The sequence below is a fragment of the Pistacia vera genome, unplaced genomic scaffold, assembly GCF_008641045.1.
Source record: "Pistacia vera cultivar Batoury unplaced genomic scaffold, PisVer_v2 Contig29, whole genome shotgun sequence".
Taxonomy (NCBI): Eukaryota; Viridiplantae; Streptophyta; class Magnoliopsida; order Sapindales; family Anacardiaceae; genus Pistacia; species Pistacia vera.
The window spans coordinates 496,065-520,513 of NW_022196101.1; the positions used below are offsets into that span (position 1 = coordinate 496,065).

At 36.5% G+C, this 24,449-nt stretch overlaps 3 protein-coding genes across 4 annotated transcripts; all 3 read right to left on the minus strand.

The window, feature by feature from the left end:
• Positions 1 to 2,464: 2,464 nt before the first annotated feature.
• Positions 2,465 to 6,958, minus strand: LOC116134581 (pentatricopeptide repeat-containing protein At5g02860-like). Of its 2 annotated transcripts, none has more exons than XM_031420267.1 (2): positions 4,432 to 6,958; positions 2,465 to 2,951 (listed from the first exon to the last, which is right to left on the minus strand). In XM_031420267.1, exon 1 carries the CDS (start codon positions 6,915 to 6,917, stop codon positions 4,434 to 4,436), a length of 2,484 nt encoding a protein of 827 aa, XP_031276127.1. In that variant the 5' UTR covers positions 6,918 to 6,958; the 3' UTR covers positions 2,465 to 2,951; positions 4,432 to 4,433. The 2 variants fall into 2 exon arrangements, with proteins under 2 accessions (XP_031276127.1, XP_031276128.1); XM_031420268.1 differs by lacking the exon at positions 2,465 to 2,951 and adding an exon at positions 3,976 to 4,293.
• Positions 6,959 to 7,297: 339 nt separating this feature from the next.
• On the minus strand, positions 7,298 to 8,449 carry LOC116134592 (pentatricopeptide repeat-containing protein At5g02860-like). The gene is made up of 2 exons (XM_031420276.1): positions 7,829 to 8,449; positions 7,298 to 7,321 (listed from the first exon to the last, which is right to left on the minus strand). Exons 1-2 carry the CDS (start codon positions 8,414 to 8,416, stop codon positions 7,298 to 7,300), a joined length of 612 nt encoding a protein of 203 aa, XP_031276136.1. The 5' UTR covers positions 8,417 to 8,449.
• A 14,277-nt stretch (positions 8,450 to 22,726) lies between these two features.
• Positions 22,727 to 24,449, minus strand: LOC116134593 (laccase-4-like). The gene is made up of 5 exons (XM_031420277.1): positions 24,322 to 24,449; positions 24,021 to 24,172; positions 23,564 to 23,937; positions 23,105 to 23,473; positions 22,727 to 23,064 (listed from the first exon to the last, which is right to left on the minus strand). Exons 1-5 carry the CDS (start codon positions 24,406 to 24,408, stop codon positions 22,934 to 22,936), a joined length of 1,113 nt encoding a protein of 370 aa, XP_031276137.1. The 5' UTR covers positions 24,409 to 24,449; the 3' UTR covers positions 22,727 to 22,933.

Genomic DNA, 24,449 nt, shown 5'->3' on the forward strand with positions numbered 1-24,449 from the left:
TAGGGCAAAGACGTTAGAGATGTGTGATTTCTTAAAGAGTTGCAAATTGACATGACAAAAACTTGGAGCCTAAGCTTGATCCTTGTCAGTGTTGTATTTATAGGATTCCCAATGATCTTCATAACATAAATGAAGGAGTATACACTCCTCAATTAGTTCCAATAGGTCCTCTTTACCATGGAAAAGAAGAATTAGCTAACATGAAAAAGACAAAAAGAACATACATGAAAAGTTTTCTTGATTGAATAACAGCCGAGGATTGAGATAAAATTTTAAAATTCATCAAGGATAATGAGAAAAACATCTGTAATGGTTATACAGAGACATCTAAACTTGCGAGCATTGAGTATGTAATGATGATTCTATATGGTGGTATCTTTATCATAGAGTTATTTTTAAGAAGGTATCTATCCAATTTTGGTGGAAGTGATTTATTACTATCAAGAACAAATGTTACAGTATCTTTATGTAGGGACTTTCTATTACTCGAAAATCAACTTCCATGCTTCGTCCTCGAGGAAATATGTAAGTTAGCTCTCGCTGGCCCTAACGTGCCTACCTTCATGGTGCTTTCACGCTTTTTTTTTTTTTAATTCTTTTGCCAGTCTGGAATTGAGTACATTAACCCCCTCGGTGGTAGTTAAACATTTAACCAATTGGAGAAGAACTACTCTACTGCCAGTAGAGAAGAACTACTCTACTGCCAGTAGAGAAGAACTACTCTACTGGCAGGAAATATGTAAGCTGGCCTTGCCTTTGATCTAGCTTGGATCAGACTTCTCTGATCTATAGGAATTTGGTTGAATCATCAAATTTCGACGCTTATTTTGGTGACAAAAGATGGTGGTGAATATTTCATTGCCTTTTTAAGCCAAAATTGGTGCCCAAATCCGATGATTCAACCAAATTCCTATAGATCAGCTTGTTTCGATTGTAAAGGGATTAGATTCGACTCTAACAGGTCACCTTTGACCGGCGTTGATCGTCAGCAATGGTGCCCAACAACAATTGTCATTTCAATTTTTTTTTAATTTATAAAAAATTATGAAATTCATTGTTTTTTTTTTTTTTTTTTTTTTTTTTTATAAATTTGAAGAATGTATAGATAATGGACAATGGATGGGATATTAGATATCCATAACCCGGTTTTACGGGCACCCGAAAATTCGGGTCACAAACCGGGTATCCGATTTGTGACCCGAATTTGATTAAAAATTTAAAATACACAGCAGCTTTGAAATTCATTTGTGAAAAAAAGCAGTTTTGTTTACTCATACTATTCATTCATTCAAGAATTTGATTTTTTCTTTCTTTCATGCTTTCGCTTTTATTGAATGAATTGATTGAAGACATTTGAATAGAAAAGAAAAGCAGCAGTTGGTAGAAAAATTTAAAGAAAAAGCATGGGAAACCTCCACTATCACCTTCTCCAAAAGCATGTGAAGTTTCACATGACTTGCGTGTGCTTCTCTCTGCAATGGAGAATGTGAAATCACCTGACATATTGCATGGGTCACATTAACCAACCCTATTTCTATTTCAATTTCAAACAACACACACATAATGGAAGAGAGATAATAAAGACTGGAGAAGGCGAGAATCTAAATTTGAGAGTGAGAGACATGAGTTTGAATGCGGCTGTGCGCCTGTTTGCAGGTCCTGACTTGAGTTGAGTACTTGAAGTTGACGCAGTGATGGGTTTTAGTTTTAGGGCATAAGGGATTTCAGATTTGGGGCTTTTGGCTTTTGCGGTTTTGCGTTTTGCCTTTGAAATTTGAAAGTCTCTGTTTTTTTTTTTTTTTTTAATTATTTAATAAAACCGGGTACCCGGTTTTCTAAAATTAAATAATCGATACCCGAACCGAAAATTCGGGTATCTTATGAAAATTACCCGAAACCGATCCGAATTTTCGGGTACCCGAAAATTCGGATTCGGTTCGGTTCGGTTACCGATTTTTTTTGCACAGCCCTATATAGGGCACAATACTTCTCAAAGTTGGATCTCTGATCTGGATATCATCTAATTTGTGTCAATCCTAAGGACGTTTCAAAGACGACCTTTTGCACCCACTATGGACATTATGAATTTTAGGTCATGCCTTTTGGCTTAACCAATGCTCCATCCTCATTTCAAGCATTGATGAACGAAATATTCGAGGATCATTCACGTAAGTTTAAATTGGTACTTTTTGTCTTTTTGATGACATTTTAATTTATGGCCGTACATGGGATGCGCATTTGTCACATCTTGCCACTGCCTTGTCCATCCTGCGTGCTAACCATCTCTTTGTGAAGGAACAAAAGTGCCAATTTGGTCAAAGACAGGTTCAATATCTGGGCCACATTCAGGAGTTGCTGTAGATCCTCAAAAAGTGGAGGCAATGAAGGAATGGCCAAAGCCATCAACACCAAAGGCCTTGCGTGGGTTTTTGGGGTTTGACCGGGTATTACCGCAAATTTATCCAAAACTATGGTAAAATTGCAGGTCCACTTACTCAAATGCTCAAGAAGGACGCGTTCTCATGGACTTTGTCGGCAGAGTCAGCCTTTCAAGAGCTTAAACATGCAACGACCATGGCTCTAGTGCTTGCCTTGCCAGATTTTTCGAAGTCTTTTATATTGGAGTGTGATGCTTCAGGAAGTGGAATTGAGCCTGTCTTAATGCAACAAAAGCGTCCTATTGCCTTCTTCAATCTAGCTCTTTGTGGAAAGCACTTGATTCTTTCAACGTATAAAATCGAGATTTTTATGCATCTAAGCAGTCCACAAAATCCATTTTTTTTTTTTTCCTTAAAAAGCAATATTAAGATCTTTCCACTGTCTAATCAAATCTAACCCAACAACCGAATAAACTAAAAGTTAAAAAGCAAAATAATAAAATAAAATAAAGTGAAACGAAAATGAAATAAACAGTCTAATCTGTACGTGGATGATGACAAAAATTGGGAAAGCTGAGAGAGGTACATTTGCATTAGAACCGAGTGTTTTATTATTGTGATTATAACATTGTGATGAGAACCTTGACACTTAACACAACCAAACAGAGCAGTAAATCACGATCACAATTCAATGACAAGAGAAATCAACTTATATGAATTAAATACTGTATTGCGCAATTGTAAGACAAAGATAACAATATATTGAAAAGCAACGAAAGTAAATGACAACGAATTTAAAGATAGCCTAGCAATTCAAGGAGCTAGTGACCTCCCTTCTAAAATCCCACTAAAATGTTCTCCCCTTTTACAAATCATATTCCTATATTTATACCCAAAAATGTCACACACAATCTATTGTCATTGCCACGTGGATAATCAACTTTTCCACTTGCAACCCCACGCTACTTAGCCCTTTTATTCCTTTTGCAAATATAAGTTGGGGTTCTATCACATTGCAATTAGAATATTTTATTTTAATTATAATATTATTAATGGTTTACTTTATTTTTTAGATTATATGGTTGCAATTGACATATTTTATTTATGAAATTATACTTGTGACCGATGACCAATAACATTATCAAATCAATAAAACCTTTGAACTCAATATATTAGAGCTCTCTCACAACCCAATATCAACGTAGTACACCGTTGTAATTGCATAACTCTATAATAAGTATCATATATATTTCTTTCTTTCTTTCTTTCTTTAAAAAAATAAAAATTAGGGTTTAAAGCTTCATCAAAAACTTTTCAGAGTGATTTCGATTGGTTAAATGTTACTTAAATCATGCAATTGATCTCAAACTACAAAGAGAAAAAGTACAAAAATAATGCACTGTTATCTTTTAGGTATTCCTAACAAACTGATTTGATAACGTTATCCAACCAACAGAGTCTCAGAATTCCAAATCAAACATCGCAGTTTATTTTTTTTTTTTAAGGTGGCTCCATGCTTATGAAAAAGTGATATGTATGGACAATTAAGTTAATTAAGTTAACGTCAAACCAAAGACTAGAAAGTTGTATCCTGAAATGCAAGTCAAGATTGGCATGCTCAGAGCATTATAGTTCAGCAACACATGTTGTAAAAGAGTGATTACAAATTGGGCCATCTCTACTGAAAGGTCACAAAAGCAAAAGAGAGGGAGAGCACAAAGAAAGTTAAAAGGAATTGTCTAGGTTCATTTCATTTCAATAGCATATTTATCAGGGCATATTCCATACATGTACCTCTCAAATGTCAGAAAAAAGAAGATGAAATTTACCGTTGTGAATGAACGTCTCTTTGTTTCAAAATAAAGTTCGAGCATGCCCACATGACAAACATCTCATGATGAGAATAGTTTCTTTTCTGGGATTATTTTTTGCATACACAACGTGTTATGATAGAATAAATATAGTGTGTACAAACCAGAAATTTTGGAGATAATGACACTCCGAAGAAGAATATCAATGCTTGTAGAGATATAGGAAGTTGGGAAAAAGTTACCTCTATGACCATTTCTTTGCTATACGGTCTGCTAACCTGCATTCTTCCCTCTTAGATGTGTCTGGATCAAGCTTGGAAAGATTGTTAACAAACGTGATTGCCTCATCTCTACGACTGATTTTACAATAACCATCTACAATGGAGTTGTATGTCCTCTGGTCTGGTTTACATCCTTGCTTGATCATGTTTCGAACCACATCAATAGCCTCCACAAACAATGAATCAGCTGCATAACTTGAAACAAAGGTATTGTAGGTGATTACATCTGGAACAAGGCCAGAATCTCTCATTTCCGAAAATATCCGTGAAGCCTCTTTCATCCGACCATTTCTACAATAGGCATAAATGACAGTATTATAAGATATTATATCAGGTTTCAATCCTTTTTCCAAAATTTCCCTTAACATCTGTTCGGACTTCCCAAAATTTTCAGAACGGCTGTACATATACATCAAGCTATTGTAGGTTGTCAAGTTAGGAGTGAACCCACTCTCATTCATGAAGTTCAAGATCTCATTTGTTTTGGTAACCATCTGCTTCCTGCCATAAATCGAAATCATGGCATTTAGAGTGGTTATGTCAGGGGAAAATCCTTTTTGCTTCAACTCTAAGAAGGCACGCTCTGTTTCTATAAGGAGGCCACTTTTACTATTAACCCAAACAAGGGTCTTCAAGAGCACAGCATGAGGTTCAATCAGACCAGAGAATATATCTTCTGCAAGAGCAAGCATCCGCCCAATCTCCTTGCCATTGGCATAAGCATAAAGCAAAGAACAGTATGTTAGCTCATTGGGTTTACACCGACCATACTTCATTTCAGCAAGTATTTTCTCAGACTGTTCCCACATCCCTCCCCGGGCCAATGCTGCCAAAACAGCATTGTAAGTGGAAAGATCCGGTCTAACCCCAGCTTCCAGCATTCTCTTATAAACAGCCATGACTTGGTCAAAAGAACCACAACGACTGTATGCACTAATTAGGGTGTTGAAAGTGTCCCTGTCAGGAATGAACCCAGCCCTCTTCATTTCCTTGAACAGACCTGACACTTCCGAGTCCATCCCATTCCGCCCAAATACTGCCAGAAGTGTGTTCCATGTAACAATGTTCGGTTTACAACTGCAAGTCTTGATCTCATCAAAAACCTTCATCATCTCCACAAACTTTCGCTTGTTTCCATGCATCTTAATAAAAACATTAAAAGTAGATATATGTGGCTTGCACCCTGCACTTATCATCTCCTCAAAAACATTCATTGCAGAGTCATCCTTCCCGGCTTTCTCAAACCCTGATATGAGGGTGGTGTAAGTAAAAACATCAGGCTGAATCCCTATTTCCACCATCTGGTTTTTAAGCTCCACCGCCTCTTCCAACAAACCATGTCTGGCATAAGCTGATATCAATGAATTGTAAGTCACAATATTGGGTGAACAACCATTAACCTCCATCTCCCTTAATACCTCCATGGCTTCCTTGGGCCGCCTAGACTTCCCATAAACATCCAACAAGGCATTATAAGTAACCTTATCTGGACTAAAACCCGCTAATTTCATTTCCTCAAAAACCCAAGCTGCTTCTTCTTGCAAGGAACCCTGCCGACAACAACTTATAAGCGTATTATAAGTATAAGAATCTGGGGCAATTCCGGCATTCTTCATTCCCTCTACTAGAGTCATAACCTTATTCCAGGGCATACCTATCTTCCCATACACGTTCAGAATCACATTGTAAGTTATCAAAGTAGGTTTACACCCCTCCTCCTCCATTTTCTTGAACACCATCACAGCCTCCCTATACCTCCCATTTTTAGCATAAGCAATTATCAATGAATTATAAGCATAAACATCAATATCAATCCCATCTTTATGCAAACTATTCAACAACGAAGCCGCAGCCGCAACTTTACCTTCTTTCCCTAACATACTAATAATTACAGCTATAACAGAACCATTCAAGACCAACTCACAGTCTTTACGACTCCTAAACCACTCAAACACACTCAACGCCACGTCACGTTTTTTGTAAAACCCTAAACCCTTAACAATAGCCAACACATCAAATTTTAAAGCATCAATCTTTACATCCGGGTTTTCCCGATAAGACTCAAATAATTGTAACAAAACACTATCAATATCTTTCACATCAAAAGATTCAACAATTAAAGATCGGAAAACCCGCTGACCTTTACTGGAGAGGCGGTGGTTTGACCAGGGTTTCCCACGGTTAACGTCACGTGACTTCCCAATTCGGGTTCTGTTTCTGGGTATGGAAGATGGAGAGTTAAAGGGTTGTGAAGAAGGGTGCGAGGGGTTTTGTTGGTGAAGGAAGTCTTTTAGAAGAGGAGTGAAAGAGGGAGGTGGTGAAGCCGTTTGTTGTTGTGGTGATAAGGGCGTTGTGGATTGAGGATTGTGTTGGTTTTGGTTAAGAAAGAGAGGCTTTATGGGCGGTCGGTTTGAGAGGAGAAGAGGCAGAGCTAGATTTTGTGCCATTGAAGAGAGAGTGTGGACTGTGGAAGGTTTCAGTGGAATTTGAGCTTGTTGGTTTACTGCGATTACTTCCGCAAAAATGCTACACATATATATCACTCGCACACGTCATGAACATCATTACGTGGCATCCTATCCCTGAGTTTCAAATTTCAGTTTTCCTAAATCAAATTCATTTTCCCTAAAATACAAATCCTCGTTTGGTTTATTATTTTAGATAGGATTTTATGAATAATATTAGATAGTTGAATAGAAAAGTATTACGAGATAAAATTTAAAAATTTTTAAAAAACTCCCTAAATTTGTTAATTCAGCTAAACACTCCAATATATAAAAATTTTCTAAAATGAAAAAAACACTCCCATCACTTGCAATGCTAGATTCTAGCCACCACCGTCGGAATCTGACTGAAAAACGATATGGCATTTTTTGGATAAATCCACTATAGATCTAGCCAGAAAAGACCAGATCTACGACTAAATGTAGTCGTCGACAGCCGCAAAAGTTTGGTCGACGACCAAAGATATGACCATCGTTTTCGGTCAACAATGACTATTTCTTTAGCCGTCGTTGATGGCCAGATCAATGAATTACCTACCAGTTCCGATCGTGGTGTAGGTCGTTGTGATAGATTCTAGCTACCACCGACGGTGGTTGCCGGAATTTGACAAGTATGGGTGGGTGAGGGTGTTTTTCTAATTTTTAAACTTTCTTTTGGGGTATTTTGAAATTAATAAATTTAAGGGTCTAAAGTAATTAAAAAAGTATACTAATATTGAACCAAACGCACCCTTGTCCCCATTTTCTTTCGATTTTTAAAACCCTAGTCACCACATCCTCCAATCTCAGCCTGTCGGTGGTTGCCGGAATTTGACAAGTATGGGTGGGTGAGGGTGTTTTTCTAATTNCGAAACTTTACCTTCTTTCCCTAACATGCTAATAATTACAGGTATAACAGAACCATTCAAGACCAACTCACAATCTTTACGACTCCTAAGCCACTCAAACACACTCAACGCCAAGTCACATTTCTTGTAAAACCCTAAACCCTTAACAATACCCAACATATCAAAACTCAAACCATCAATCATTACATCTGGGTTTTCCCGATATGACTCAAATAACTGTAACAAAACACTATCAATATCTTTCACATCGAAAGATTCATCAATTAAACATTGGAGAACCCGCTGACCTGCATCGGAGAGGTGGTGGTTTGACCAGGGTTTCCCGTGGTTAACGTCACGTGACTTCCCAATTCGGGTTCTGTTTCTGGGTATGAAAGATGGAGAGTTAAAGTGTTGTGAAGAAGTGTGCGAGGGGTTTTGTTGGTGAAGGAAGTCTTGAAGAAGAGGAGTGAAAGAGGGAGATGGTGAAGTCGTTTGTTGTGGTGGTGATAAGGGCGTTGTGGATTGAGGATTGTGATGGTTTTGATTAAGAAAGAGCGGCTTTATGGGCGGTGGGATTGGGAGCAAAAGAGGTAGAGCTAGATGTTGTGCCATTGAAGAGACAGTGTGGAAGGTTTTAGTGGATTTGAGATTTGTTGTATTATAGCTAGCTGTCGTTTGAAGGAAGATTTTTTGCTCGGGGAAAGACAACGACGGGTGCGTTTGGCTCCCTATTTTTATCCATATTCCCAATCCTATTCTCCAAATAATGTTTGGCACATTATTCCAGAAATATTATCCTATTTTTTAATTGACCCCATAAAATTATTAATTTCACTAAATGCCCCCTGAATTTTTTTTAAAAATTAACAAAAACCCCCCAATCAACCCAACTTGTCAGATTCCGGCAACCACCGCCGGTGATAGCCGGAATCTGTACAATGGCCTAAATTCCGACCATAAATGGCCAAAATTACACCGATCTGGTCTTTTCCAGTCAGATCTGACCGTCAGCGACGACCAAAGAAATGGCCGTCGTTGACCGAAAACGACGGCCACATCTTCGCTGACGGCCAAAGATGGCCATCGTTTTGGCCTTTCCGGCCGTCGACGGCCATAACAGGCCGTAGATCTGGCCTTTTCCGGCCAGATCCGTGGTGGATCTGACCGGAAAAGGCCATAATGATGCGTTACGGCACAGATCCGATCGGTCTGTGCCGTAACGAAATTTTTCGGTCAGGTTCCAGCGGTGGCGGTCGGAATCTGACACTGTAGGTGGTGGGGGTGTTTTTGTCATTTTATATAGTAGGGTCTTTAATTAAATTAGTAAACCTAAGGGCTTTTTCATAAATTTTTCAAATTTACCTCGTAATACTCCCCTATCCAACAATCCAATACTATCCTCAAAATCCTATCCAAAATACTACACCAAACGCACCCGACGATATTGGGCTTGTTTGTTTTATTATTTCAAAACCTATTCCCTATCATATTCCCAAAATACTTGTTTGTTTAATTATTTGAGAAATACTATTTAATTTTTTTAATTACTTTTAGATCCCTTAAGTTTATTAACTTAATTAAACACCTCTAGAAAACAAAGTTTAAAAATTAACAAAAACAATCCCACCCGCCCATTGTTGCCAAATTCTAAAAACCATCATCGATGGTGGTCGGAATCTATCACAATAGCCTAAAAACGATCGAAAATTGCCGTTTATTCACTTTATTGGAACAAATGAGTCGGGTTGGCGGATCAACCCTAACCCAGCCCGCATTAAAGAGAGTTCAACTCAGACTGCCTATAAGGCGGGTCGGGTTGAACCTGACCCTTATGCAACCCTTGGGCAGGCCGGGTTGTTATATGGCAACCCGACAGGTTGCTATTTTGTTTTTCTTAAAAGAACCCGCCAACCCGCGGGTCGGTCGAAAAAAAATAAATTTTTTTTAAATACCCCTTTTACCCTTGAAATATAGCCGTTTTATAGCAGTTGGAGGGGTCTTTTTTGTCATTTTCTTTTCCCATTTTTTTCTATAAATAGGCCCTAAACTTTCATATTTCCTCACATCCCAAATTTTCTCATTTTCTCTAATCTCTATTGCAATCTCTCAATTATTCTCTTTGTTTGTCAATTTGCTCTCATTTTAATTTTTATTAGTTTTTGCAATTTTCAATTCATATTTCCAAATTTCAATTCTCCTTCTTTAATTTTTGTATTTCTTCTATATCAATTTTTTTTTTTTCTACAATGGATAGATATTTCCATCCCATCAATTTTGATAATGAAGGAAACTACTATCCTTGTCCCCCTAAATTTACTAACATAAATGCAGTAGATTCAAATAATCCTACTTTCCCGGTCTCAAAATCTGATACACCTCATAATATTCCTCCGATTCCTCCCCATGCTACTATAGCTCCTGGTGGTTCTAGAAGTCGTCCTCGTAATCGTTTTCCTTGTCCAACTTCATCTCAAGTTGAAGCGGGTTCATCAACTGTTGTCGAAACCAACGACAGACACACATCAGACGTTTGGGTTCATTTCGATAAATTTTACGAGATAGAAAATGAAGTTCAAGTGAAGAAAGCAAGATGCAAGTATTGTGGTAATATTTATAAAGCTGATTCAGGTAATAGTACTAGTACTTTAAAAAGGCATGCTAATAAACATATTGCTCAACATGGAAATAGAGAAACCAATTAAACTCAAATAACTAATATGGGTACTACTTGACATTATAATTCTGATGTATATAAGGAACAATTAGCTTTGTATATTATTGCAACTGATCAACTTATTAATATGGCTGAAGATAAATATTTTGAAAGATTTATTAAAAATTCATTTTTCCAGGATTTAAAAGTTATTCTAAAACTGCAACTAGAAATGATTTAATAAAATTGTTTGGGAAAATAAAATTAGAATTAAAAAATAAAATACATAGTTGTCATGTTAGTGTGGCTCTAACTGCCGATATTTGGAGTGGTAGAGCTAAACAAGATTATATTTGTGTGACTAGTCATTATTTTGATAACAAATGTAAATTGAATAAATCTTTATTAAGATTTAGATTAATGGATGTGGATCATAGTGGTCAACAAATTTATAATAAAATTATTGAAGTTTTAAAAGATATGATGTTATTAATAAAATAATAAATTTAACTTTAGATAATGCAAGTACTAATAATACATCTATAGATTTTTTTTAAATTAATTATATTTTTATAACAATTTGAAGTTTTTTCACCAACGTTGTGCATGTCATGTTATTAATTTAATTGTGAAAAGTGCTATGAAAACAATTAAAGATAATATTGATAGAATTAGGGATTCTTTAGCTTGGATTATTAGTAGTAATGAAAGAAATGCTGAATTTCAAGATGCTTGTATAAAATTAAATATATCTCCTAGAACTTTTGCATTAGACATGCCTATTAGATGGAATAGTACTTATTTAATGATTGATTCATGTTTATCTTATGCAAATTTAATTAGTTATTTTGTAGCAAATAATAGAGGTCCTCATTATTTAGTAGAAAATGATTGACATATAGCTAAAATATTTCAATCTCTTCTTAAAATTTTTTACCAATCCACTTTACAACTTTCTGGTATGTATTATCCTACTAGTCCATTGATAATACATACAATTATAAAAATTTCAGAGTTATTTACAAAAAAAAAACAAAAACAATGAAATTTTAGCGGGACCAATAAAGGCAATGAAATTTTTTTTTTTTAAAATATTGGAAACCCGTTCCTTTTCTTTATTGTTTAGGTGCTATATTTGATCCTAAAATTAAATTAGTAGGTTTAGAAAATGGTTTAGACACATTATCTGAAAATTTACAAAACGAAACATATGCCAATCAACTAGGAGAGGTAAGAAATTGTCTTGCAGAGGTATATTTCCAATATGAAAACAGGTATAGGAACCCGTAAAGAGCCTAAATACCCAGGGAAGTTGCATCAGAAGAAACAAATGAAGACTTCTACTCCTGGAGTGCACTTAATAGGCCGAAGAGGACCCAAATCCGAAGCACAGCCTTTCTCTTCAGAAGCACCAACAACGAATATACTATCCCCCATTCAGTCATAGAGTAACAAGCTTCAACAATATTTGGGAACCCCCAAAATGTTACTAGCAGATCCACAACGAAGAGCCAACTTTGATGTCTTAGAATATTGGAAAACCAGAAAATGTATTTTTTCGGTATTATCAACACTTTCCTTGGATGTTTTCGCTGTTCATGTCTCAACCGTCTCATCCGAACAAACATTTAGTGCAAGTGGAATAATTTTAAATGAAAGGAGGACTAAACTTTCACAAAAAATGATTGAAGTCCTCACATGTCTTCGAGATTAGGAACGGTTGCGCCTTCAAGATCAATATGAGGTTGTCGACGATACTTTGATAGAATCATTTCAATTTTGTAATGTAGATGATACGGATGAGAGAGGTCCTAGTCAACCCCCAAATTAGTTGTTTTGTAAATTGTAACTTGTAAATTAATTGTCAATTATTGCATTTTTTTTCTTTATCAAGTTTTTGTTAGAGTAGATGCCCTAGAGCCAATCAATTATTGTAAAATTGACTATTTGTAATAATGTTCATTGATCAATAAAAGGCATTTTATTCTATATCGCGTAAATCATTATTATTGCAATATGTATTGATATATGTCCTTAGAATGGTAGAACCGTGACGAGGGTATCAAATGTTTCAAATCTTGATAGTGAGAACCCTATGAGCACATATGGTGGCCATTCTAGAAACGTCCGTAGCCCCAGTATTATTCTGAAGTAAGGGCACAGATAATACGGTAAGGCTATCATAGTGTTGAACGACCCTGTCGAAAGACAGTGACTGATCTCACTTGTCAAGGTTGTTTGGTGACAACCTGGTTGTATGGTGACAACCTGGTTGTAATAACTCCATTCTATTCAAATACTCATAAAATATGCACATAATGAAAACACATGTAAAATAACATAAATAGTTGGACCCAAATTTTTCTTTCATTAAACATATATATGTACATAAACATTCTTTTCACAAACATTGTAACATGTACAAAACATCAAAAATAAGATGGACAGTGTAGCCATCTCCCTTCGCTTGCCGACGTCCATCCGACCGTGTCCTCACCTAGATCCTACAAAATATGAAAAACAATGGGGTGAGCACAAATAATGCTCAGTAAGTAAATCCTCTACGCATCTATCCCTGTAACTATCTCTCTCTAATTCTTTCCTTGCAATTCTCGTTTACTCTCTCTCTTACACTTCTCTCTATTTTCTCTTTCTCATAACTTTTTCTACTAACTCTCTTTAGTAGTCACGGCCTCATCTTACCGGAGGCACGGCCGGGACTCGCTCCCACTCTACGTCACTTCTACTTATTCTAGCCGATCGGACTCGGTTATGCATGGATTCAGAACTCTTGGCCATGTGAGTGTATAATCTCTCTCTCTCGGGTACTCTCGGGTATAGCCCTCATCTGCATGCACTCTTACGGGCTACACCACTTCTCTCTCTCATACTCATGCCGCTCTCTCAATGCGGCGTACATGCGGGAATACTCTACCCATAACTCACGGGTTCCCCATCGCACAACCTACTCTCTTCTCTTTTTCTCTCTCTTTTATCTTAAGAAAGCTCACACTCAAAGTTCTCTACTCTTTTTCTACTCTTTCTCTAATGCATAACTAATGCAGATGGATGATTCATGCTTATTAATGCACTCATGAAATGAACAAATGCAATGTTGCTCTAAAATCGTCATTCTGCACAGGTTACACTAAAAAAGGCATAACTTGCGTTATACACATTGGATTGCAACGGTTTTGGTCTCGTTGTAAAGCTTAAAAACAGGGCTACAATTTTGATGTTTTGGTTTTAGCCCAGTTCAATCCGTAAGATGCCCAAAATTCACTTAGAAAGTTACAACTGTGACAGGGTAGATTTCACTTAGGCATTTCCTCAAATAACTCATGTGCATACCCAAGCTCTACTTATCTATAACTCTACTCTTCTCTTTAATCAGCCAAAATGAGAGAAAAACTCCTTCATACACTCTAATTCCCTGTCAAGGCAAAAACACTCCCATAGGGTTTGCTCATAACTCCCTCCAACTTCAATCAAACTCAACTCATCCTCATACAATCACAACACTTCTCATAACTCAATTAAATTCATATCAACATAGATACATACTCATAACATCTCAATTTCTCAGCAAGCATAATACATACATATACATACACAATTTCTACTCAAATAAGTTCTTAAATCTCAATTTAGTTTGGATTTACTTACCTTGAATTTGAGCAACTCCAACACTATAATCTCTCCTTGATAGAATTCCATTTCCTCTTAAACCCTAAGCATATAAAACCATAAGAATTCAAAACTTTAAAATTTAATCTCACATCTTGATGCAAGAATCTTACCTTTGGATGCTTAGGATTGAAAATCCACTCAAAAATACCCAAAATCTATGAATTTCCTTGGAAATCTAGTGAAGAATTTGAGAGATTTGAGTAGAGAATGGCATGAATGGAGGATAGATGCTAGGGTTTCTACTCTTGAGCTCTTATTACATAATATATATATATATATATATATATTATATATAATATATAGTTTCCCATTTGCCCTTGCTCTTCCTTAAAAATTCCATCTATATCTTTTGATTCTTTACAAATACATCCTTATTACCAACACATTCTCTACTAATTTCTTTTCATTTTACTCCCTACTTTTCCTCTAATTGGGGGTGAAAGGTCATTATGCCCCAAAGGAAGAATTCTCTAGAAGCTCAAGAAATTTTTTTGTTAAGCTCTTCGCCGCGGCGAAGAACACTCCGTCACCCTGGCGAAACACGGCATAACCTACCCTGGGTGCAGCACCTCATCGCCGCCGCGAAGATTCTCCTTTCCCCGGCAGATTGATTTCCAAAATTCACCAAATCTCAACCAAAACCAAGGCAAACACTTAACCAATAAAACTACAAACTCAATTGAAACTGAATTAATGAACTGTTAAGTAATACAGTAAATCTTAAGTACGTACCTCAAGTGGGACGTTACACTGGTGAAACACATGGTGCTTGCTGTAGGCGATACACCACAGCAAGTTCACTGGACTGACCCACCAGAGATTCCATAGGATGGTAACCCCCAGTGTCTATGGAACAAATCCTCTAACGAATGGTGGTGCATGTGATCCTTAGACTTGAGATCACCGGAGCGCCTTGTGCACCGATTGGTGTAGTTTGCCACTAGTCTAACGCAGTTCTTTTCAGAGCTGTCAATACGGTGGTGATTGGCTGCATCAAGGATGTTATTAAGACTATGGTGGATTGACAGAGGATTCATCACTCCCGGGTATGGGAGAAAGTTATCTCACGACGCAATTCAGTATATGACAATGACACTAAAACTGTGGCCACAGTGGGATTGAGTTGTTGCTCTATCCAGCACAGTGGATTGAGTTGTTGCTCTATCCAGTTTATAATACGGGTCATGTGTCCAGAAACTGATAAATAATATCGAGGGTAACCGAAGTTGACACTATTTCTATGCCTTCGTCACGTCGAGATAACGTAGATGAAAGATTGATTGCACGGTAACCATATCGTTGACAGGTAGCTACTTTGCTGAATCCGAATCTATCGGGTGGCCATGATGCCTTGCTAGGGGCCAATCTTGGTCTGGTATTAGTGAGACGATTATGGTGTTAATCGCATACTATACATGCCGTATGATAAGACCTATGGGTCACACACATAGAAGACAATTTAAGATCCAAGAGAAAGAAGGACGTTTTCGTCTTTTAAGGCGAAAGGGTATTTTGGTAATTCACAGTGCAATTAAATTTGCTGAGTTTGTAGCCTTTATTTAATTTGTTAGAAAAATTAATAAGTAAAATTACTTTAAATGTGTGTTCGCACATATTTAAATATATTATCATTATTGTTAAATGTTATATATATTTAAATATATATTAATTGATTTTAATTGAGATAATGATGGAAAATAAAATAAATCAAATTGGGAGTGTTTGGCAACATGGGGCGTTTGGGTTGGAGCCCAAGCCTATCCGTATGGGATTAGGGCAACTTTGATTTTATTATAAAAAAGAAGTGTGTGTTAATTAAAATATGATGAATTGATTTTTCTTTGAAAATAACACACACACAGAGCCTTCTCTTTTCACTCCCACGGCAGAAACACCTTAGCCTAAAATCAATTTCAGTTGATTTGTTTTCTTCTTAATCTTGAAGCCAAAGAGGATCTAGCAAATCCCTCTTTGATTCTTTTGAGATTGTCTTCGTGTAGACTACGCAAGTTCGATCCTACACTTGGATCGGTAGCAAAACGTTCAAAGACAATCGTGGTGGAGCCTCCAAACGTGCGTTTGTTTCTCTTAACTCATGTTGAATATTTCTGCAGATTTTATTTAATATAAATTGTAAAATCATACCCTTGATCTTGGCTCACAAACGATCCTGTTATATTATAATTTTTGTTTCCGCTGCGTATACGGGACCGTTTACTAATAGTTTTTGTCCCATTGGGTTTTTCTTGGTGAGGTGTTTAACGAGGCAATAATTGTCGTAATTTCTTATTTTATTTTTTGATAAATGAATAAATCTAATTTTTCTTATATTACAATTTTATTGTATTAAAATTGAATTAATATTTGAAATGTTAACAAAAAAAAAAAAATTAATTTAATTGAATTATTGATATTTGAAAAGTTAACTAAAAACAATTACATTTATTCATTTATAAATGTTAATTATTCATTTGAAAAGTTAACTAAAGAAAACAAAACAAATCAAAAAAGGGGGCTAACCTGACTCGACCCGCAACCTAACCCAGCGGGTTAGGGTTGGCGGGCCGGGCTGGGCTAGCCAACCCTAACAAGTGACAAACCCGTCAAAACCACTAGCCCGCCACGGGTTGGGTCGGGCAGGTTACTTTTCAAACATTATTCACCGATCTGGGATCTGGCCATCAACAACAGCCAAAGAAATGGCCGTCGTTGACGGTCAACGACGACCAACTCTTTAGCCATCTCTGACGGCTAGATCTGGCCTTTTGCGACCGTTAACGATCAGATCTGGCAGTAGATCTGGCCTTTTCCGGCTAGATCAACAAACCATCGGCAAGATACGACCGATCTGAGTCGTAATGGCAGATTTTGCCAGATTCTGGCGGTGGTGGCCGGAATCTGGCATTGTGGTGGGTGGGGGTGTTTTTGTCATTTTACAAATTTTTTATATATTGGGTTGTTTAGTTAAATTAGCAAATCTAAGGGGTTTTTTTGTTAATTTTTAAATTTTACCTTGTAATACTCACCCTATTCAACTACCCAATATTATTCCCAAAATCCTATCCAAAATAACAAAACAAACACACCCTGGGAGATTTGTTGTTTCATAGTTAGTTGTCGTATGAAGGAAGATTATTGTTTGGGGAAAGTCAATGATGATATTTGGGACCATATCCCTGTAATTAGTAATTACTTTCAAGTTTCAACATGGGAGATTCCAAACGAAGTTCAAATTTAATTAAAAGGCTATGTAGTTTTAAAGTGTTAAGTAAATAGTTTTAATGTCGATTAAGGTTAATTAAACATGATTAGTGGTTAATTAGGATTAATGAAGTATTGTGTAATCTTTTAAAAATTATAATATGTCCCAAAAAACCTGAAATTCTTGTAAACAAACCCAAACACCTCCTTCTTCTTCCTCCCACCATTTACGCATCCCTCCCCTGGTTGCTATTTCTTCTAAGCTTCATCTACATCTTCTTCTTCATCCTTCCTCTACATCTTCTTCTTCTTCTTCCTCAGCCATTAACATCTTCTCTGCCACAGATTCGCCTCCCCCTCCTACTGACACTTCGTCCAAGTATGTGTATCACCTCTTTGCATTTTATATTTCGATTTACAAAGATTTAATGATGGATTGAGTTTGGGTTATGATTTTGATTTAGTTGTTTAGGTTGTTTGGTTGTGTTTGAAGTAATACAAATTGAAATGAGTGAAATTTGTTGAATATTTTCTTGCATTATGGGTAGTTGGAGGTGGTAGCACCTATTGTAGGTGGAGATGACTGAAAATGTGTTCGGGATTTGATGATCGCTTAAGCGATCTAGTGTATCACTTAGGCGATCTAGTATGTTTTATATAATGCAGCAAATTGAAGATCGCTTAAGCGATCAGGTATATGACAGAAGATCGCTTAAGCGATCTGCTATAAGTCTGGTATATGGCTACAGATTGCTTAAGCGATCAGGTATATGGTAGAAAAATGCTTAAGCGGTTAGGCTTATTTATACTAGATCGCTTAAGTGATCCAGTAAGTGATATACCAAATTGCTTAAGCGATACACCATATCACTTAAGTGACTCTGTAGATACTTTTTAAGATCTGGCAACCCTTAATATATCAGTTAATAATTCTTGTTTTCTTGCATTATAGGTACTTGGCTATTATTAGACATGTGACAAGTTATTTTGGGTGTTGAATATTTTGGTGAGTGGGTAGAGGAAGAAAGTTGATGGGTGTGGATTGGGAAGAGTAAACAAGTTAAAGCAATTGCTGTGAGTACAGAAGTTAGTTTTGATGAGTTGATTGATGAAATCATCAGAAAAGGTGGGTTGAGTTACTCATGTAGTGATATAGTTGTGAAGTATGTTTTAAGCAAAATTCCTGCAAATTTTAACTATTTCTTGGTGGATGCTGTGCCAGATTGTACCAAATATGCCTACAAAACACGAGTTGCAAACGATATATAGTATTTGGTGGCAAGTCTCCAGAGCATTTCTAATAAGATCTATCAAGCTGGATCTAGAAGACCGCTGATTAATGATTATAGTTATCTTATTTTTTATTAAAAGCTTATAATAATCCTTTCTACCATAAAAATGTCTAATTAATAAAAGCAAAATATTGAAGTGGTTCATGTGCAAGTGCACTTGTGAATAATAATATCCAGTTAAAAAAAAAAAAAAAGTTAAATCATATAAAACTGGGTTAATTTCACAATAAGCATGATTATTTGCAACATGCTGAGGATTTTTTCAGTAAGCCTGTGTGCAACTAAACTTGATCGTTTTGCATTGGAGTAAACGTTTTTTTACCACCAAAGTTTGCTTGACTGACTTTATCACCCAAAAAGTTTCAAAATACCACTTTCCCACCCAATATTTATATTTTATTAAATACCCAAAATACACTTCACTTTCTAAGCTGACATTCGACTAGTTACCAGGAGTCAGAGTAAGAATTTTTTGTAGAGTGGAGGCTGGTGGATCGAATGGTGGTGATCGATTGAATATTCATCGTCAAAATTAGTTGGAAACGCTAACTTTGCAATGACCGAAAATCAGTGAGAAATCAGGTGCCGAAGTAAGAGGGTTTTTGTATAGAGGAGATTGGAGTTCAAATGATGGTGACGGGGATAATTTTTGCCGCCGAAACTGGCTTTGAATAGTAATAGAATATTAATTTTGCGTGAAAAAGTGCTATTTTAAACTTTTTTGGGTGGAAAAGTATCAATTAGGCAAACCTTGTCATTTACTATTGTACAGAACTGTCACTTCTTTCTAAACCACTATGGTGCCCAAGGCTTTTTCTTTGAATAGAATAACTAGTTAATTATTTAATGGGACCTAGCCATGCAGGTATAAGCCTTTTTCCAAAGAATGAAGCCCAATTATCTTCTAAGGGATTAATCTACTCTTGCTGTATCGATTGATCTTTGCTTGTGATTTTGAAGGTAGAAGAAGTGTTAGAAACACCCTCTTTTACACTATCTTTCTCACTCTTTCAACTCTTATTATGACAAGCATGTAGGAGACAAATTTTTTTTTTTTTAAACGGCATGTTCCCACCCAAGGTTTGGAGAAATTGTAAATTTCCACCCCTGGTTTAAAATATCCCAAATTTCTACCCTTAAATTAACAGAAAATTGTTTAATATAATGATTAAATGGTAAAGTTATCATTTTTAATCTATTAAGGTGGGTGGTAAGGCTGAAAAAAATAAAAAACTAAAAACTGAACCAAACCTTGAAATTGGACCGAAAAACTAGTTTTTTGAATTAACCGATTCGATTTCAATTTTTGATACTGACAAAACCGATTTTTTAGTTCGGTTTAATGATTTGTTGAGAAATGTATGGTTTGTTGAGGAATGTATGAGGGTTTGATAGAGTCTCTATCATTATGGGCACTTGGAATGAACTGATGGTGAACTGGAAATTTTCCATCAAATTGAAGGGGCTAGTTTACTTATTCGATAATTGAGAGTATGTATTTTTGAATTAGAACGGTGAAAAATTGTGGTATGTGTAAAGGTAAATTGGATTATATTTAGAAATTAGAATTAGATTTACTGATTTAGAGGTAGTTTTATAAAACCGGTTTATAAACCAGTAACTGAACCAATAATTCGGTTTAGTTAATAACTGGTTCAAGAATAATCCAGTCTAGTTTCGATTTGGATTATCACTTGAACCGAAAAACCGGTTCGGTTTGAAAAGTGGGCAATCTGGTTCGGTTAACCGGATTTCCACACCCTTATCTGGCGGGGTTGGCTGGGGCAATTTCACAAACACTTGATGTGCACAGATTTGAAGTAAAATGGTAAGTCGCTGACCGTAGGAAAATCGGCCAGAAAAGACACCCAAATAGTAAAGAAATACTCCCAAACAATCAATCACTCCAAAGAGACTACCAGTTCACCCAATCAACTCCCAAAAAAAACTCCAATTTCAACCCCAACTCACAAAATCATGCAAGAAACCCTAGGAGAGGTCATCAGTGATTGGGGAGCTAACTCGATCAAGAATGTTGAGGCTTTTGAAGAAGAGAGGCTGGTGAGTCTATGAGTGGTGAGAGATTGGATTTTAGTGGTCGGTTTTGGTAAAAAATGGAGGGATGGTTTCGTGAGCAACAAATCACCCAAAATTTGGCCATTGACCATTGTTATAGTCAGCGAGGGCGGGGTAAGAGGGGTTTTGGTGTGTGAAGCACAAGAAAAAGGATGGTGGTAGTGAGGAAAGTCGCTGTCGTCAAAAAATGGCATAAAAAGCAGGTGGCAACGTTTGCTAACATGTGTTGTCTCTTGTTAAAATGCACCATTTATTAATTTGAGGGTTAAAAAGGTAATTTATTAATTTAAGGATAAGTAATTTATTAATTTAGGGATAAAAATCGCTATGGTGTCAGTTTAAGGGTGAAAATCTAAAATTAATAAAACTATGGGTGGAAACTTTAATTTTGCCAAACCTTGGGTGGGAACATGTCTTTTTACTTCTTTTTTTATTTTTTTAAGAGTGTTAAATGATTAATGGAGGAGCGACTAAAAGATTGTATTTAGCATTATCTGTTTATTTTTTGTCTTTTTGTATACGTGTGAAATGGTTGATAGGAGATATGATAATAAATTTAATCACATTTGACGGGTCCAGCAAAAATATCACATACTCATCCTTATTGAATTGACCATTTAGTTAGATTAATGATCAAAATACCCACGTTCTCAATGTTCCAATCCAAACTACATCTTATTTAAGCTAACGGACATTGGCGATAATTATTTATTAATTTCTATTGTAGATTAAAAAGTTAGACCCCTTCATAATTTGAAAAAATTAGAGTTCTTTGATTTAATGTAGATATTTTTCATTTTGTATTATGTGTTAAAATATTGAATGAAAATGATGTCTATTAGTAAATATTATTATTCTTTCTTGTAAAAATGTTCGAAAAATAGTAAATTTGGTTATGGATAAGATTTTGAACCCAAATAAATGTTTCATTATGATGATATAGAGAATGAATTCTCCAAAACTCCTCAAACCTCTAAAACCGGGGTTGCAGGGTTCTGGATAGAGATGACAATGGGCCCGATATTTCTAGGTACTCAGCTCGGCCCGTCCCGAAAAGGTTAGGCTTTACCCGATGTTCGTGGGCTTGGACCTAGGCTTGATTTTAAGACCCGACCTCAGGTACGAGCCGGGCTTAGGTATGTCTTCAGGGTTGGCCCGGCTCGGCCCGACCCGACAATTTTAGTATTAATTATACTAAATTACCCTTATATTATATATTTAATTACAAGATTATCCTACATATATATATATATATACTCTTTTTCCCAAACCCTACATGGATGGATGGATGGATGGATGCACTTTGTAGAAAGTTAGTTATATATTTGGTGAGTATTCAAAAATAAATTAATATTTAAAAATTGTTCCTAAAATTAAAAATATAAAAAAAATTGAAATTTATTAATATTTAAAAATTCACATTATAAAAATAGGTTGTCATACCCGTGACGGGCTTGGGCCTAGGCTAAGGGATACCCAGTCCCGGCCCGACCTGACCCATTGCCATCACTAGTTTTGGAGTTAGAGGAATCTTGGAAATCCAAATCTCTCAACCCAATTATGGGGATTTCCAACCCAAGGGATCTTAAAATCATATACCTTGATCAAGTTAGAGGGATCTGAAGAAAAGTCACCACAGCCCTTGACCATTTTCGGGAACTTTTACATTGTTTGTTGTAGTCATAGATGAATATTTTTGTCATATTGATTACTTATTTATGTAAAATGACAGACACCGGATGACAGTGAGAGCACTTATATTGATGTGGAAAACATAAGTTTATAAAACAAAACCGTAGAATATTATGTTGAGCCATAAGGCCAGTTTCCCACTTTCTCTTTTGAAAGAAACATATGGTTTCCCTCATTTTCTTTCTTGAAATGACATCAGATCATCAATATGAGGTGGAGCCTTGTTTTGTTATTTCAATCTAGCACAGGAATTAAGAATCACAAGATGATTTCTTTTGGAAAAGCTAAGTTTTGTCAAGTTCCTCAAAAAAAATTCCATGTAAATTTCTTTAACAAAGTTTCGTACAATTATTTATTCAAAAATGCTTGAGTAAACTTAATTTGCAATTTTTCTCAAGAAATAATATTGAATCCGGTACATCGCTTTGTCATTAGCTCTCTCTTGTAAACTTCTTCTGTATATCTCATAATCTCATTACTCGTCCTGGAAACTCTCTGTATTTTCTATAAATTGCTTTGAGTGCTTTAACAGTTTGGAAGATCGCTTGGAGGTGGTAGAAGTGACTGATCTGGGTCTTTGCCGTTGTCAACCAAGAATGCCATCTTCAGTCCCCATGTTGTATGCACTTCCAAGTGACAGTGCATGAACCAAACTCCTGCATATATAAAATTCAAAGCAATTAACATTTATAAAGTTATTGGCAACTGCGGTGGCATTTTGTGGAGGAGGCTTCGTGAGAGTTGTGGGTGTGCTAGCAAGCGTGCCTGAATAGTGCAATGTGGCAGTTGCCGTCACGTTGTCGACTGCAATTGGAGCGTCCATGAAAGAAGAGACTGCAACAAGGTACTTTCCAGCTTTTTGGTCAGCAGTAACTAGGACATTAGTGGTTTGGCCTGGGGCAATTACAACAGTGTCGGTTTTGAATGGTTTTACGTAAGTTGCATCAACTTCCACCACAGTGAGTTTGTGCCCTGCTATCTTGAAGAAAAGCTCTTCATTGAGTGCAGCATTGATCAAGCGAAGAAGGTAGGTTTTGCCGTTTTCCACAGGCAATGTATAGCCCCCTGCACATGACAGAAAAGGAGTTCGGAATATTATAAAGTTACCTGCCTAATGACTGTTACCAAACAAAAGTTGATTCACATAATTTCTACCCTGTGAAGAACAACTAGATACGGGCCCTGGCTGGCCGTTTATTGTGTGAGCATCAGAGACATTAGGTGCCAATCCGGATTTGAGAGCTTGATTGATAACGGTTTCAGTGTCTGATTTCCACCACTCAGCAACTAAAATAACCTTTTCCTTGTGGGGTTGTGGGAAGGGATATGGAACTCCACGCTTAGGCAAGATAACAATGGCACCATGGACAGTGGACCTCAGCCAGAGAATATATGCATGCCAGAGAAGCGTGCCTCGTTGGCCTGTAATTGTGAAATTGTATATGTAGGTATGCCCAGGCTGAATTGGACACTGTGTGATATATGCTGGTCCATCAGCCCAGCCGGTTCTCAGTTGTCGGATACCATGCCTGGAAAATTAAGTGTAATCAAATAAATCAACATTACATTTAATTATGTTAAAGATTGAATGAATCATCTTTAGAATTCTCACCAGTGGATAGAAACATTATATTTGACATGGTTGACGACCTTGACGAGCACAGTATCATCTTCCCTGGCATAAAGAGTGGGTCCTGGGAACCTCCCATTAACAGTGACAATGGGCTTTGTCGAACATAGTTTGGTTGAGTTTTTCATCACTACCTGTATAAGTCACCCAAAAGGACACCAAACATCTGTTTTATCAACTAATAAATTGGATGCACAAGTTTCTAATAAGCGACACATATTGATATTCAGTCTTGGTTTAATTTAGTAGCAGAATGAAAGTATGAAGCAATTAATGTACTTACATTGAACTTGTAGTGGCGAACTCTGCATTCAACCAGAGCTGGAAAAATGCATGCTACAAGAAGCAGAAGTTGAACCCAGGAGCCCATTTCGTTCTCTCTTTTTAAATCTCTCTTCCTATAGTATTAAT

Coding starts and splice junctions, on each gene's coding strand:
- LOC116134593 (XM_031420277.1), bottom strand. CDS start 24,408: ATGGGCTCCTGGGTTCAACTTCTGCTTCTTGTAGCATGCATTTTTCCA. Junction 23,938..24,020: donor TATAATGTTTCTATCCACTG/GTGAGAATTCTA, acceptor TTAATTTTCCAG/GCATGGTATCCGACAACTGA. Junction 23,065..23,104: donor TGCCACCGCAGTTGCCAATA/ACTTTATAAATG, acceptor TTATATATGCAG/GAGTTTGGTTCATGCACTGT.
- LOC116134581 (XM_031420267.1), bottom strand. CDS start 6,917: ATGGCACAAAATCTAGCTCTGCCTCTTCTCCTCTCAAACCGACCGCCC.
- LOC116134592 (XM_031420276.1), bottom strand. CDS start 8,416: ATGGCACAACATCTAGCTCTACCTCTTTTGCTCCCAATCCCACCGCCC.